Consider the following 17,249-nt stretch of genomic DNA (forward strand, 5'->3'; position numbering starts at 1 on the left):
GGTGCCATGATCAAAATGAGAACTAAAGATCTTTTCTTCCTCTCTTTCTTTGAAGTTATACTGCGTGGAGAGCTTAACAAGAAGTCAAACTAAAATTTGTAACTTTCTTAGGTATTCTGGCTACCCCATGGCTAGAAAAGTTCTTTGGGGCTCCTATTTTTGCTTTGCAAAACATTGTGCTGACTACTTCCTAACTTTGAAAAGTTCTACTAACAGGTTTAATTTCAGTTGAGCCTATGAGAACAAACTGCAGAGAAATCATTTCAGAAACAATTTTTCAAAGCATACAAGAGTAAATCCATATGCTGCTGAGATGAAGCACAATAAAGCATCACTGAGATAATTTATAGTTAAAATGATGGTGTATGACTTATGATTAAGCTTCATTACCTGCAGAGCAAGGGGCTTCCATCTCATATTTTTCAGTAAAGCTGGTGCTGAGGTAAGCATGCTCTGAGGTCGCTTTTTCAAAGTTAAGATAACACCACTCGGATCCTCTCGTAGTGCATTCACCAAATTTTTCAACTGCCACCCCACCTGGTAACCAGTAAAATCATTACAATAAAATTGAGGTACAGTATTCAATATGTAATGTTCCCTTTTTAAACACGATTAGTAAAATAACACAATAGGAGTGTATATATATATTTTAAAGGAGATTAACTCTAGAAATGGCAAAAATAAATGACTGCATAAAAATCATATCAACTAAAAGAATTATTATAATGCATTAAGATGGATATGTATCACTTCAGGTTTTAGAATTAATGAACTATTTTTACTCCACTGTAAATACACAGTAAAACCTCAAAGTGGTTTAAAATAAGCTCTGTTACATAGACCTTAGCGACTAGAAGGTTAAAAAGCCCTGACTCCTGCCTCTATTGTTCAATTCAAAACTGAACACTTTATACTCCACGTTTACTACATAAAATCCACTAACCACATGTACTCATACTACTACTATTCCTAGCAGCTTATACAAGCACAAAGATGCTCAAGGAAATCTTCTACACTTCACACCACTATAAAAATAAAATCAGAATCACAAGGCCTTTTTAAAATAGTGATGATTTCATGATGATTTCAAAACCAAAAGACAGCAAATTAATGACAGAAATACAATCTCTCCACTACTTGAGTATTAGCCCAAAGTAAAATTTCCTAATTGAATTATAGCATTTTGAAATACTCTAAAATTAGCAACTTGACTAATGTGGAAAGTAAGTCTTTATTTCCAAGCAGAGGCTAAAACTTTCTGAATCATTCACTTTGTGGTTTTGAAAAAAAGTACTTAAAATATTAAAACAGCACAACTGATGAAAATGGTTTATGTCTAAATAATGATTGAGTTTTGGCATCTTGAAGTGCTTTAATACATTGTATCCCTGCATTTTCAAGTTTGGCACCTAGACTGGCAAGAAACCATCATACATCCCTTGAAAATGTTGGCCTGTATACTTAGAAAATGATTATTTCAGTAAATTTGACAGCTTTTCTACCTTTCTCTGTCCCCCACATTAACAAGCATGTTTTCCTGTTGTTTAAAGGATCACAGTTGCAAATATTTTCCTTCTTTCACAATTTATAAAAGAAAAGCATTAAGATGAAAATTATCAAATTGAGATGCAAAATTTTTGAAAGAACTTCTAGAAACATGAAATTGTGACATCATTGTCAAAAGGTTACTCTATGTCTTGTCCCTATATTTGAAAATAATCAAATAGGCAATATGAACAAACACAATGCAGATGTTCCCTATTAGTAGTATGGCATTATGTGAAACAAATATATATTTTTTACCTATTTTTAAACAAGGTACTCACACATAGGTTGATGCTACTTACTTTTTACCTTATTCACTGTTACACCAAAACTCACTTTGCTTAATATCACTGATTTTAAGAGCTGATACTCTTCATATAACCATCCCACTTTAGCCAACAACAATGCTTACATCGACAATCATGTACACAGATGTGGTTTCAACTTCACCACTCTTCCTCATCTACTGTAAACCCACCTGTCCTTTTCTACCACAGCAAACTTGACGTACTTCTAGGATGTACTTCTGCAGCAATATTATAGTAAACAAAGAAGGAGGATGTTGACAATGCTTATTTTTATTGAATATTTTCCAGCTTCCACAGAAGTTTTCCAAACATGCTTGTATTCTTATTTTCAGTCCCATTTATTGGGGATATGTCTGTTATACTTTGAATAAAATGAAATATGAACACAGTCAACTTAAGCTCCATACCTTCATCTTCCTGAAGTCTCCATTCTCTTTCTACAGTATCAAAACCAAGTCTTTTTAAGTACAAGCTTTATGTCTTAGTAACACAATTTTATAAAAAAAGAAAAAAAAAACATACCATGCTATTCACAATACTGCTTTCCTATTCAAAGAGAATTCCACCACTATAAGAAACAATATATTCCCCATAGTTCCATAATGTTACCTTGGGCATACATAGGTTTTCAACTGCTCTGTGTTACTGGAATGTCTACAGTTCATGTAAGATATCTCTCTATGCAAGCTACCGTACACTAATTGTCTAATGTAATAACTGAAGACAAACTTATGGGAAGGAATCTTTCTACAAAATAAAACAGCACATGGAGCTTGGAGGAAAACATCTGACCCTGGCTACAGGGTCAGGCTGCAAGGTTCTTGCCATTTAGGTTGGTAGGACGCTGCATGGAAAAGTTGTGCTTTAAAGCGTCTGTCACTGAAATAGGCAGAGAGATATAAATAAAATTGGTTTCTCTTGGTTACACTAGAAGCTTTTAAATTATTTTAAATACACATTCATACTTTGCAGAGATAAACTGAATTGTGTATTTCAACTATGCCTTACACTGCAATAAATGGAAGATTATCTAGTCTCATTAGGAGAGTTAGGAGGATTAAAGAAAAAAAAAATTACAGTGCATGTATCTGGAACTGAAAATTATTTTCCAGAAATCTGCTTTAGAGATATGTAATCTAAATTTCTTCTAAGTATGATCTGAAGTTATTCTCTCTAGCCTCTCCTTCAGGATCTTCCTCTTTCTCATTACCATCACAGTTGTCTACTTTCAACTTCTATTCATCCAGATTTTTGGCAGAGCTTTTAAAGTCTCTTCCATATCAATTGTTCCATATACTGCAAACACAGACAGTAATAAGAAAGTTTCCTTACTGGTTTTGAAGTTGAAAAGTAAGACGACTACTTTAAAAGTCGACTTTACTTGCGTTAAACCAACCCAAGCAAATTTAAGTTTTAAATCAGTACACAAATACTGGCCAGGTACCCATTTTTAAGGACCAAGAAAGTCCCTGTTGCTTGCTTTCAAATAAATTGATTTTGTTAAACTGGGTGCCATCAACCAGCTGTGATCAGGAAAGGTCTCTGCAGTGGCAGAGCCTAAACCCAGCCTTGGGTTTTGCTACACAGAGCCTGAGTATCCCCCAAGCTGCCAGCACAGCTCAGCGCTCAGTGCAGGGATGAGGGCTTTGGAAAGGAAGGAGGACAAGGAATATGGGCTCAAGGAACACCAAGGGAAAGTAAGCATGCAAAGATGGGGGAACTAGGAGAAGAGGGAGAGGAACGAGCACTGTGGGGGGACCTGAGAGTAAGTGACCTGGTGTGGTGGTGGGGTGTGCTGAGCAGTTCCTAACAAGGAGATTACAGCACCTCTGCTGGAGGAGTCTGCTACTAAGCTACAGGAAGGATTAAAAGGGTAGCCCATGCCTATGCCACCGGAAGATCGATAAACCTAGAGCAGAATAACACCACCACTGGGACACGAGCCTTCCAAAGGGAAGCTCTGGGGGAAGCAAGCCTGCAGGCAGAGTATCGGCAACATCAGCATTAGGCCACCTCCAAATTTCTCATCTCATTCCAGCACCACATGCCCAGAGGCTCACCAGTGAGCTCCAGAGACACTTTGGGCCACCTGGGTTGCTTCAGTGGGACAAGGTGGGCACGCAGGAGACCTGTACCACTGCTCTCTACTCTGACACATCATCCTCATCTCCCTTATCTCTCCCCACAACCTCCCACTGTTTTTTCTGAATCCTAGGATATCTCCTCACCCATTACCCCTAATAATAGAAACCTTTAGCAGAAGGGTGCTGTTACAGAGGTCTGCTCCCTGAACAGTTGGCTGGGAAAAGAAGATGCCTTTGAACAAGATGAGACATATTTTAAAATACCCCAACATTCCTTTGGCTTGCAGCAAGTACATGTGGATTATAATATTACAACAGCCTGACATGGAATTTTTATTCTGAATGCCTATCCTAAGTCGCCAAGAATATTAACATTTAAATGTTAAAAAGTTACTCTTAATTACTTTTTTTTTTTTTCCCCAGATGAATCTATCACCCCCTTTATGACAATCCTGGAAAACTGTAGCCATCTACTCTATTTCTGCCTGACAGACAGAAGAAAGCATGACCAAGCATTGCTTGGTTTTATTTATTTATTAGCCATACCCATGGCAGTATTCCCAAATTCCATTGTTCATTCATGATTTCTATGAGCACATATGTTATGAGCCACAAAAGAACTCAGTTAAATATTAGCATCCAGGCATCTCAAATAAAATTGGATGGACCCAAATCAAGTATTTTTAGGATGCTACAAGATGCCTTTCTAAATAACCTACAGTCTGAGAAATCCAGTGCAGATTTCTCAGTGAAATTACAGAGTAGCAACAGCACTTAAAAATAGTAGACAAGTATAATACACACAAAAACCATATCATCTCAGCGGTGAAGTTATGGTCAAATGATAAATGAAACAGGGTCCATACTTTTAGAGGCATATTCCTATACAAAGGGTCACCAGAGTCCCATAAAAGTCAATGACGGACTTTCTGTTTCCATGAAAACTGTTTCCCCCCACAATTATGATAAAATACTAATATCTTTGCACTTTTGAAGGAAAAGTAATATTTTTCTGCTTAATATAAACTGTAAAGCAGTCTACTATTTTCTTGCTAAATAAATATGCAAAATCCACTCTAGCATTTAATTTTTAAAAGTTACTGAAACAGGAGATAATCAAAATGATTATTCTTTCAGTGTTGCTTATTGTAGGTGGATTGCAGCCAGAGCTCTTTGACTTATCAACCATTAAAATATTCAAGATTTTAATCATTTTTTCAGCTAATAAAAATAGAATTTATATGAGGAAAGCATATTCACCTTAAGAAATGGGTGTTATTTTTTAAGAAATTCCCTGTCATACACCTTGCATTTTATAAATAAAAATATGAACATAAAAAAAAACAACAAAAAATCACACAACAAAAACCACTGCACTTCAAACCACTGTCCATCAAACCTAGCCTGCTGCTAAGCAAGTCAGAAAAATGACAATAAACTATCTGGCATCTTGCTGTTAAATTAACAGATTGATTTTCGTGAACACTATCCAGAAGTGAGGATGGTCAGCTGGCAGCCCTCTGAAACAAATATGTTAGTAGCAAGCATCTGCCCCTTTCTCCCAGCTGTGGATGCCTGAAAAGGTTAGAAAATAATGGAAGGCCATAGGTCTTCCACTTCCAGAAAACATGGGGTGAGGAAACCACAGAAGGCTGTTTACAGTGCGGACTACCACAGAGATGAAAGCTCTGTCTGTGGTAAGAGAAGCAGGGTCAGGAGAGCAGCAGATGCCTTTCAGGGATTTATCCAGCTTCTTAGGCTAGCATAATAATGAACATCCATGCTTATGTAACAGTTTTCTCCCAGAGAGGAGAGATTCATAATATTGTGATTGCATTTTCTATAATAGTAATTAAGGAGCATCTCTGCTATATTATTATTCAAATATATATATATATTATCAATTGTTACAAAAGTTAGTTCTATGCATCCTTAGATTGCTATCAATCACACCACAGTGTCATTGTTCAAAGTCACAACAACTCAGTTTGTATATAAATTACATAAAGAAAATCACATCTTTTACTTGAGAAGATCCTGATGTTTCATTAAAACTTTTTTCTTACTATCACTAAACTATGAAATAAGTCATTGTCTTGGCTTTGGCTGGGATAGAGTTAATGTTCCTCCTGGTAGCTGGTATGGTGCTGTTTGGGATTTAGGATGAGAATAATGTTGATAACACGCTGATGTTTTAATTGTTGCAGAGCAGTGCTTATGCTCTTATGCCAAGGACTTTTTCAGCTTCTCACACCACCCTGCCAGCCAAGGAGCTGGGAGGGGACAGACCCAGAACAGCTGACCCAGACTGGCCAAAGGGGTATCCCAAACCATATGACATCGTGGGTGCTGACTAGGAAGGGGGGGGGAGGTGCTGCTTGGGAATGGGATGGGAATTGGTGGTGAGCAATTGCATTGTGCATCACTTGTTTTGTATACATTATTACTACTACTGTTATTTCTTCTTTTCTGTCCTAATAAACTGTCTTTATCTCAACCCACAAGCATTTGCTTTTTTTTTTTTTTTTTTTTCCAACCAAATCTGAGAGCTAAAAAGAGAAGTCACCATCTCTCATTAAGCTGCTCTAATCACATTTCTCCTTCAGAAAACATATCTGATGCACAGCACAGCTTCTGACTAATTTTATTATCTTGATCTTTTAAAGTATTTGTTAATCTCAGCTCCACTGTAATTCAACAAACTTCACAAATGCTAGTAACATGACTATAGAGCACCTCTGTAACGAGGACAAACAACTGTTTTACTTGTGGGGGAACTGAAACTTGAATTATCAAGGAACACAAAAACAGTTTGGTATCGAAGCTTGGACATTTATATAATAATGCTTACCTTTCAGTTCAAAATTACCTCACTGTTTTGTTTTGAGCCATTGCTAACAGCATCCTAGAACAAAATAAATGAGGATATTTGTTGGGAAGAGCAAAGACCCCAACTTTATGAGTTTGAATATGACGTATTTTACAGATGTAAGGTCAATGACTAGGTATGATTTTTGAGGAAAAAGGGGCTCATTTCACTGTTTCATGGTAGGACTCTATAAAATGGGGCAGATTTCAGCTGGCTCAGTTTTAGTGTCTCTCTGAAGTCTGAAGCACCCGCTCTCTCTTGGATACGTGGGCTACACCCTGGCACAATGGCCGTAAGGCACCTCTCTCTTCAACCAGGAGTATGGACAACCAGCAGAGACAGATGAGTACTGGCAATATGGAGTGTTTTCATCCTGTCTTTCACCCACTTGGGTAATGTTGATCTTGGCATTATTTAACCTCAGGGAGGCTAAACGTGGTCTTTGAAACACCAGAGGGGTGTCTCAAGCACCAAGATGTACACTGTGACAGGTTAAAGACCTTCCCCTTACGCGAGGGAGCACTGTGCTGATGGGAATACATGGGTAAGAAGCCCAGTCATACAACTGGTAAGAAACCATCAGTGCTGTGCCTTGGGAGCAGGGAAATGAGGATTCTGGTTCCAATTCCCAATGACCACTTTTGTGCAATGTAAGTGCCACACACATACTGCAGGGAACAGGGTCTGAAATCCAGCCTGTGATCAACAGGCCCTACCTCTCTTTGGCAATGACACAGACATCAAACTACTACAAATAAATATACTGCCACCAGAATCCTCACTTGGCCTCATTTCCCGATGCTTCCAGGGAATGTGTGGAGAGCCTAGCTGTCTAACTCAATTTCAGAGGTCTCCCAGTGAAAGACAGGCCATCACACCCTGAGAAGAGACATCCCTGGTAGCCACAGGTGAGGACTAAAGAAACTTTAAGGCTGAGAAGGGAAGTGTTGATAAATGCCTAAGCAGGTGCAGACAGTTGGTGGTATGAGCTGAAGGAAGGATTTAGGCAGACTGGATCACACCCCACTTTCTCATACATTAAGGTGAAGTAGGGATGTTTGTGGTCTCACCCCTCATGGAGGGGAGAGTTAAGTTCTCTCTGTCTCTTGTGGCATATGGAAGGTGCTCCTCAGGATATACCCTGCAGTATTAACCCACCACAGCCATGTTTCCCTTATGGTAACTTGTTTGTGCTGCTTTATGCTTACATCCCATAATGGGAATTTCAGATACGTGTGTATGCATTGCATGTTATCATATTTAAATTACCCAAATGGTTGTCCTGGAATTAAAATAAGAAACACATATAAACATACATGCCTACACACACAAATATTTTTTTTTCAGATGAAATACACATTACCACAACTTAATAATTTAGGATGATACCACTGAGTCATTAACTCCAAAAGTCCTTGGCCTCCATTCTTTTTAATGTAAAAGTAAAGTTCCTAAGATCTCCAGATAAGTAGTGCTTGAAACAGATGTTTCTTGAAACAGAATTCATATAATGAAAATAAACATGTTTATGAAGAAATTGTAATTAAAAAGAAGTTAATTTTAAGGGTTACTAATAATCAAACACAATGAAAAAAAAAGTATTTAAAAATGCTGAAAGGAGGGAGGGAAGGACAGGGAGGGGGAGTTAGAAGAAAATGTCAGAACAGAGGAGTAATTATTTAGCCATGAGAGTTCTTCATGTTTTTGTTACGTTTTACTGCTATTAAAATAATCAGTCATAGACAAAGTGCAGTGTTCAAGTCATCGAGGTGTTCTAAGCCAGTACTGACTTTTTTCTTAAAATTTTTCATATTCAGAGTAAATCAATTGAAGTCAGGCACAGAATTTCTCCACTTTAATTTTCCCTTCCTCATGACAGCATTAACTTGCTTTTCTTACTTAGACATCCTCTTTTACAACAATCACCATCTCAACACTTCCTCACAATCACCTCCCAACTTCATCAGAATAAGATAACGAATTATGCAATAGAAGATTGGGCTGGAACCTGAAAATCAGCTGTGTAACTTACACTGATGCTACCTGCACAGAACACATTCTCTATTGCATACTTGGTGCAGGCTGTGCACAGCTGTAGTATCAGCCAAGTAAACTACAACTTTGAAGACATGTCTCCTTATCCTTCATTTGCTTTTCTACAGTGTATTTTAATTTTCAGCAATCTCTATTAAGAGGAAGATTATCAGCAGCAGAATAATCCATGCCCTTCTTTCCAAATTCACATACCAGAAGTTATACTAACAGTAAACCTTTTAACTGTTCTAATGGGACAGAAAGTGTAATAGAATCTGTGTTCTGTTTTATAGGCACCAACATAGCTATCACTGGAAAATCTGATTGTACATATCTGCTACCTGGACATAAAACCTATGCTGTTATCATATATTTCACACATCAAAGACTAAGAAATTCTGGAAGAATTATTTTAACTGCAGAATTTATGTTATTTTCACTATTGAGAACATACTGTTTACATTGTAGTTTAAATCTCTTGCAAATATAATTTGTAGCAATATTAGCAGAAGGGGTTTTTATTTTTTTATTTTTTATTTTTTAAATAGAAATACTATTAGTGACATATGGGGGAAAAAAAAGCAAAACATAAAACTACTGTACAAAATGAAATAATTAAAATGCATATTCCTCCAGTAAGTTATGTACAGAAAGATGAATTTAGCAATTGGAACACAAGAATGCTCCACAGAATACCACACCCATTCTTATTAGATATACCCTTACTGGTATGGTCATAAAGATGGTTTACACAAAAAGACTTGATTTCTCCATGGACTCAATAACTTGGTTATCATCAGTGGTGAAACTCTGAAGGCCTACCAAAAGCATCTGCAGAAAAAGTCAACTGCTATTGCAGCAGCATTCTTACTACAGTTACACTGTTTCTAAAACAGACATTGGTGCCTTCAAAGTAAGCCCCGGTGCATATTCTCGAGAAAATTGTAGTCAGTGAAATTCGAGAGAATTGTAGTCAGTGCCATACAGATCAAGCTGTGCTATCAATTACAAAAGAACATTTTTTCCCCATAGAAAAATAATGGAAAAAAATCAATAGTCTGCTGAATGGCTATTCGTACTTGTTCATCTAATCACCTGAGTAAATTACCAGGTCTCACTGATAATACAGTCCGTTCTGGGGTACAGCCAGGACAGAAAGAAAGCTATGTTTTCAAGTGAGCTCTGGGATGCAGCAAATGGCTACAGTTGTCCATGACTGCAATTCATCTGGCAGGAAAAACTTTTACAAACACCGTGCATTGGCCCTGAACCATGTCCCAGTCCTGTGTGAGGACAGGCATCTCTCATTGCACCAATTTCTTCTATTACTTCCTCAAAAACCTCCTCTAGTAATCCAAGTAATTTCAGCTTCTTGCAGCTGGAATGCTACACAGCTAAATCAAAAGCATACCCATAGATGATGCTTAACATGCCCAGCATACATTCTTCATGTGTTGTGACTACATGGCAGAGGGTACTGACCAGGTACTCTGGAGCACGGATCAAAGAACACACAGAGTGGGATGTTGGTGCCCAGGCTGCAGGATTAAACTTGTCACTCACAAAGCCTGAAGCAGTAAGGAACAATTTCCACAATGCTTAAGACTAACTCTGCCGGTGTTCCCTTTCCATTTCAGGGCACAGTTTTAATGTTTTCAACTAAGCTAGGCAGTTTGACTTTTAAGTAAGGCAGATGTGCTCACATAGTTCAGCTCTGTTATCATCTAGGAGACAGGTAGCTGCTGAAAGGCAGCAGAGTGTGGCTTTCTGCTGCAACTGAACTAATTGCACTGGCTGGTGGCACAGGTGTGCAGTTAAGCATGAAAATTTCATGTGGAAAGAACAAAGGAAAATTATTTAAAGTTTGGCAGAAACATGAAGCAGTGTGGGCCAGCCAAGCTTACGGTGCTCTGTCTAACAGATGCGACTGTGACTTGTTTGTTAGCTGATTTGTCATGCCAGAGTCAGAAGTGCAAGTGGATGCCCACAGTGACACAGCACACTACTTACATAAAAATGAGCCTGCACTCAAAGTAGTATGCACTCAAAGTGTCTCAGACATTAGCTTCGAACAAGCCCCAGGGATAAATTGAAGATGGATTTGTTGGTCAGGGACATCCAGCATTTGTGCTGCTGATCTGACAGGAAAGCCGTCACTGCTCCAATCCACCAATTTCAAAACAAGCATGGGGAAGTTCTCAAAGCAGAGATACTTTATTCATGGAGCTGCTGCCAATCACCTGCATCAATTTTATTTTCCCAAATATCTACTTCATTTGAAATATTGCTTGCTGAAAATGAAATGAAATCTATCTACATACACACACACACTTTCCTAACTCCTTAAAAGATTTTCACTCCAACCCCCTCTTCAGAATACCTGAGCATCCTTTCCTTTCTCCCTGGAGAGTATTTCTTGGAAAGCCAACATAATTCATCTGCATTTGTCAAATTTATCAAGTTGTTTCTCATTTACACTCATGTAAGAACATTTGCACTCACCATGAGGAAACAAAAGATCATCTTCCCTCATATATTCCATTTCTCCAGTATCATACTTCCCTGAGATATGGGACAAACTAAGACATTCCTGTGTGTATTTGCATATCTATGTTTACAAAGACATCATAAATAACATGACAATCTCAGTGTAAATTCCATATTGAAGCGAACTGCAAATTTGCAAAAGAGATTTTTCCATTTGAGAGGAACATGACAATTTCGTTCCTTTATCAGTATTACGCAATAGTTATGGAGACTGTGAAGTAAGAATGAAGAATTGAACTGAAACTTTGAGAGAGAATTTGGAAGACATATTACATTTGCTAAAGTCACAGTATGGTCCTCATATCCTGATAAACTACAGAGAGCCTAGTATAGGGCCCTGCAGAGAACTAGATTACTTCCATGAAGACTGTCATTTATATATCTAAGCATACTTAAAAGACTTTTAGCTGTAAATTCCACCTACCCTTAAAATTGAGTATTCCTGTTAACATTTATTAAATCACTATAAACAGAGGAAGCCCAAAGATTTGGAAAGGATTAAAATCATGATCCAGGAGATATTATTCTAGTTCATCTTATTTAAAAGCCCATAGCTTTTAAGAGCAACAGAAGGGAGCTGAAGACAAGGCATATTTCTTTTGAACTTTTATATTTTTCTTACTGTTTTGACTTTAGACAGTTGTCTTCAAAACCAAGTGAATAAGGCCTTAAATGAAATATCCATACTCAGAAACATCCATCCCAGCTCTTAACAAAACAATGCAGAAAACCAGAACAGAAAGAAATATCTCCAATATTTTTGTAAAATTCCAATATAGTTTTTGAGTTTGTTTCTCCCAAAATGAAAAGATATCTACAGCAAACTCAATTTCAGATGCATGCACTGCAGAGATTCATATGCACCTCAAGTGCAGCACTGACCATCACCTGGAATTTGCCAGCTCCCCACAAAACCTGAGAGATCCAATGGAATTTGAATTCTTCTCACTCATTGCACAATGAATCTTAAAAACATCTTCCTTTTTCTAAGTAAGACTTAAGTCAGAATAAGATCCAGAAAGGCATCACGCCGTTCCTAAATTTGTGACTTTACAGAAATGAAAGGTAAAATGGTAAAGGTAAATATATAAAGGTAAATATATACATTGTGTCTCAGATTAATTTTAGCAGCACCTCCTCATAGTTTTTGCACTGTAAATTAAATAATAATAATAATAAAAAGCAACTAACTTCTGTGGACCTGGCTTAGCTCACAAGAGACCAAAGACATTTCCACGTTAAGGAATATGGCATACAGAAGTTAGGTGTTACCTATAGGAGTCCAAAAACACCATACATGTAAAATATGCCAGCTTCTGCACGAAACAGATCAATAACTGTTTATATTCACCTAATATATTCACCAAACTAAACCATTTTTTTTCATTATTTAAACTTAAATATGTTCTAATGAGTTTTAGCTAACAGACACAAATTGTGGAAATCCATGTCTATCATGTCGTATCATACATGTATGAAATCCATGTCATATTACACTTGCATTAGAAATGTATGCAGTGTGCAAAAAATTCCTCCAAAACAAACTATTCACAGGAGATTACACAAAAACAACCCGCTTTTCAATAATCCTGCTTCCTCAGTGTATACCTCACTTCTGCTCTGAGTATTTTCTCCACAGTTTCAGCACTGATGCAACCAGAAAGAATACTGCAAACAGTAATAACTCATGTGCACAATAATATTTTTCCTACACCTTCAGTTGGCTAAAAGGAATACTATCTTGAGGCAAAATACACTCCTGAATTATGTATGGGAAGAAATATGAGCACTGAAATACAGTGCAAATTCTGTATTGCCCTTTTTTTTGGTTGACATTGGAATTGTTTTAGGCAGGCAGATTTTTAGAGGAGATTAAGGATGGAATTTACCTGGAAGTCTAATGGAATGGAGGGCCTAAAACCTTTGAATTCTAAAGGGGGAGTCATGCCTCTAGTTACATAGCTACTTAAAAAAACAACCAAACAAACACCCCACGCTTCATCTTTAAGACAAAACTGACAGAAGATTCACGTAGCTATCTAACATCAATAAATCACAACATAAAAGGAACATTTTCCTGAACATTATCTTTTAATTTGCTTTAGTTTTATTGCATTTTATTTATTTTAAAAAAATCAGAAGATTTTTACGTTCCAGACTTTCTGCCAGCAACAAGTGGAATACATCCTGTTACATGTTTTCTACTAACATAGCATAAGATCAAGGCAATCATTTGAAATCCTTTGATTTCACTGCCAGATGAAATAACATGAATATAGAGCACCACTGTAAGCAAAGAGAGGTTGTCAATCAAGAATTAAAAATTATTTGTCATCCAGTATTAGGACTTCTATACCAAGAATTAATTTAACTTAATTAACTATTTAACTATTCTCCTAATTTCAAGCTTTTCATGATTAAAATGTGATTCTGGTAAAAAATGTTAGTAAACAAGTTGGATTTTTAAAATTATTACATGGAAGTTTCTCTTTCCTGTACTCATTCTTTGAAATATATAGCACCAAAACATTCGTATTTTAATTAAGTTAATGAAGTATGAACTTATTTTTGACAGACAGAAATCACTGAAATAACTGAATATGGAAAAAGAGTACTTTAAAATATTTTTTTAAGAGTACAAAAGAACTAACTAAGAGTCTTGCCAAAAGAAATAAATAGACAAAAAAAAATTAAAAAGTTCTACAATACTTGTAGAAAAGGCTCTATAGGCTCTATAAATTGGAAAGAGAATGCAGAGTACTTTTATAAAGGTAATATGGAAGGCGCTATTAAGTTTCTAAGAAAATGCTAGCTGACTTCACTGTGGAAATGGAACACTAAAATACAAGGATGATGTAGTATCAAATATGCCAATTATTTTAATTATATTTTTGATAAAACAAAACAAGAAAATATGCAAATGTATAATTTAGTCTATTTCTATACATGTCTAAACTTCCTGTGTTCCTTTCTCCTAGCACCACAATCAACTTTTTTTTTTTTTTCCTGTATTTTTTTCCTCTCAAAATTCATAGTTTCACTGATACGAGAGCCAATACACCCAAATCCTACATTCAAAATTCTATCTAACTACATAAGAAGGCTCATATTAAGGCATATCAGAACATTTTTATTAGTAGTGTTAAGAGTAAGAATCTGATCTTTCCATCAAATAAATGCAGTACAGATGTTTCAAGAAAACTAGAATTAATACCTGGTTGACTGAAAATCTTCAAATTGACAACTAAACTTCATTATATAGCACCATCAAAATTGGCTGCAAAACTAGCTATCATAAGGACAGAACGCTTGTTGATGCATACACATTTCGATAGCCTAGGTAACAGTGTTTTATAACTTTTTGCCATACTAAATTGACATCAAAAGCTTTCTTAATGCAGAAAAAATAATCAGTCTTCAACCATAAAAGTAAGTAATTATGGGATACAGTACTTATGAAGAATCCATATGGGGAAAAAAACCATAATGATTGGGTTCGATTTATAAATTTACATTGCCTAGCTCAAAAGATAGCTTCTCATCAGTTAAGTTCCACACATGTACAGTATATTTGATATCAAACTTAGCTGGAGGGTAAGCTGAAATATTATACTAATTTGTGCAGAGGAGTTGACATGATGTACAGTGGCCTAAAGCTATAAGTGGAACCCTATGGGGAATAATGAAACACTTTTATCAAATGATTGCTGCGTTAATAATGGAAATCTAGGATCATTTTCTGTCATTTAAATTGCTTGTGAGGACATATGTACTTAATACCACATACTGACTTTCACCAGTCTTAAGAAAGCTTATGCTTTGGAAAAAGAATAGTTGCTTTCTATACTGACAGTCTACACTTTTCTGTTTACCTTTTCTTAGAAAAAGTAGCTTTAACTTTAACAGTTCACCAATCCTAAATAAGTCATCATGAACTACCACGTATCTGCTCACAGAGAGAGCAATTTGCATGGTATTAGATGTGCTTGCCTATCATACCTAAAAGATTTGTCTCATCTTAACTTTCCAAGTTTAAAAACCTGTATTCATGTTAGGCTAAACACTCTCAGCACATTATAGGAATTTTAACTGCTTTTGTTCTTGAAAAACATGTTCTACATATTCCATTAGATTTAGAAAGTAACAAGGCTTCCAGTTTCTAGGAAGTAATCTTGATCTTAAATCCACAAGGGTGCAACAGTTTCATCTTCCCTGCATGCTTTCAACCCAATCCATCTATCACGCTGAAACCAACTGTTTATTAGTACAGCACAGACAAGCAGAAAACACCCTAACATATCTCCCAGGCTGCTGCTATTTACCTGACTTCATATCTCCAAAGATACTCAGATACTCAGGGCTTATTTAGGAACTTGAGAATTATGGGTTATCGAGAATAGGAAAATGTAGATGTTAGAAAAGAAAATAATGATTTATAAACAACACATTTTTCTACACATTTCTTCTCTACATATGTTGATGTGCCATGACACCTCTATCTCCAATTGACACAGAACATAATTATACATACCACAGTTTGGTGGTTAACTTGAATCACTTCATCCCCAGCATGGATTTTCTTGCACCGATCTGCAGGTGACTGAATTTAAAATAAAAGAGATGATAAAGAATACAGTTCTTACTGGTCATCATCTCTCTTTCAGCAGTATGATTGCTAAGGTATGTAAATCAGGTTAGACTGATAATTGCATTCCACTGTGAAATGTAGAATTAAAGAAATATTTAGTAAATTTATTGCTGTTGGAGAAAAATAATCTGTGCTATGGTACACAATACAATAAACTGTTAAGAGCGGTATGAATATATATATGTATATATATGAATATATATATGTATATAGAAAGGGTAACCAAATCTTAAGGATTTCTTTTTAATTTCATTCCACCAAAGGACTGCTTTAAGCCACCTTACATCTCTTAAACCCATCTTTGGCTGAATGTTGAACCTATCAAGACTCATTTGAAATTGCTTCATAAACAAAATTCATAACATTGCCTTTTTATTTATTTTCTAATATATCAATTGGTTCCAGAGAACTTCAGTAAATCAATGTTCATCAAAGACTACATAAGGAGAGAGGACTAGGCTAGGAAGATCATACAAGTTACATAGTAACTTAGTTTCTAGGTCATTATTAGGGCAAAAGTATTGCAATCAGCATCACAATCCTACTAAGATCACACTTTCAAAAAGCAAAGTTCTTTGGTTTTGCCTCAAAAAACACACCCCCCCACACGCACACACTAAAAATATTATCCTCCTCTGTCACCTATATTTCCAGTAGACCAACTGTTTTATGGGGGAAAAAAAGCAAAACACACCTATGTTTAAAGGAGAAAAAGTTCCTTAAGCTTTTCATAGAGTGACAATTTATGATTTCTCTCTTAATACGGTGACTGCCATGCTATGAAGCCATTTAATCAACTTAAAGTTAGAAGTTGAGACTGACAGCTTGAAGAAAAAAAAAAAGAAAAAAAAAAAAGAAAAAAAAAGTTGCTCAGGATCAACTTTCCAAAAAGCTGCCATGAATTCTACAGAAATTACGGAATTAAGATAAATTAATTTTCAGGTGAGATAACATGCAGTCTTGAGAACATGCTCCAGGACTGCAGTGTGGATTCTTTGTGATAACCTATGTACTATATCCCGATTCAAAAATATGTGCCCCATAGCTGTGCTTTTACTTTCCAGTGCAATTCCACATACGTCATGGCTTAAACTAAGAACAGCATTTAAATGGAAGATATCCAAGAGAAATATGAGTCTAAAAGAAGGGTCACTCATGACTCAGTTCTAGGAGGTATTGCTCAGAACATCTTAAATCAAGCTGGGCTGGTAAAA

At 36.3% G+C, this 17,249-nt stretch overlaps 1 protein-coding gene across 10 annotated transcripts in view; it reads right to left on the reverse strand.

Moving 5' to 3' along the window:
* The window catches only part of CNKSR2 (connector enhancer of kinase suppressor of Ras 2), a 220,533-nt gene that overhangs the window by 98,378 nt on the left and 104,906 nt on the right, over window positions 1-17,249 (reverse strand). For 4 of the 10 annotated variants that reach the window (XM_035317842.1, XM_035317752.1, XM_035317437.1 and 1 more), the window contains exons 8-9: window positions 15,919-15,987; window positions 391-537 (exon numbers count right to left, since the gene is read on the reverse strand). The exons of 1 other annotated variant lie outside the window; for it this stretch is intronic. In XM_035317842.1, coding sequence (XP_035173733.1) covers window positions 391-537; window positions 15,919-15,987 — 216 coding nt within the window. The remainder of the gene's footprint in view (window positions 1-390; window positions 538-15,918; window positions 15,988-17,249) is intronic. 5 more of the 10 variants (XM_035318003.1, XM_035317923.1, XM_035317585.1 and 2 more) reach the window with 2 other exon arrangements.

The sequence above is a fragment of the Oxyura jamaicensis genome, chromosome 1, assembly GCF_011077185.1.
Source record: "Oxyura jamaicensis isolate SHBP4307 breed ruddy duck chromosome 1, BPBGC_Ojam_1.0, whole genome shotgun sequence".
Classification (NCBI taxonomy): Eukaryota; Metazoa; Chordata; class Aves; order Anseriformes; family Anatidae; genus Oxyura; species Oxyura jamaicensis.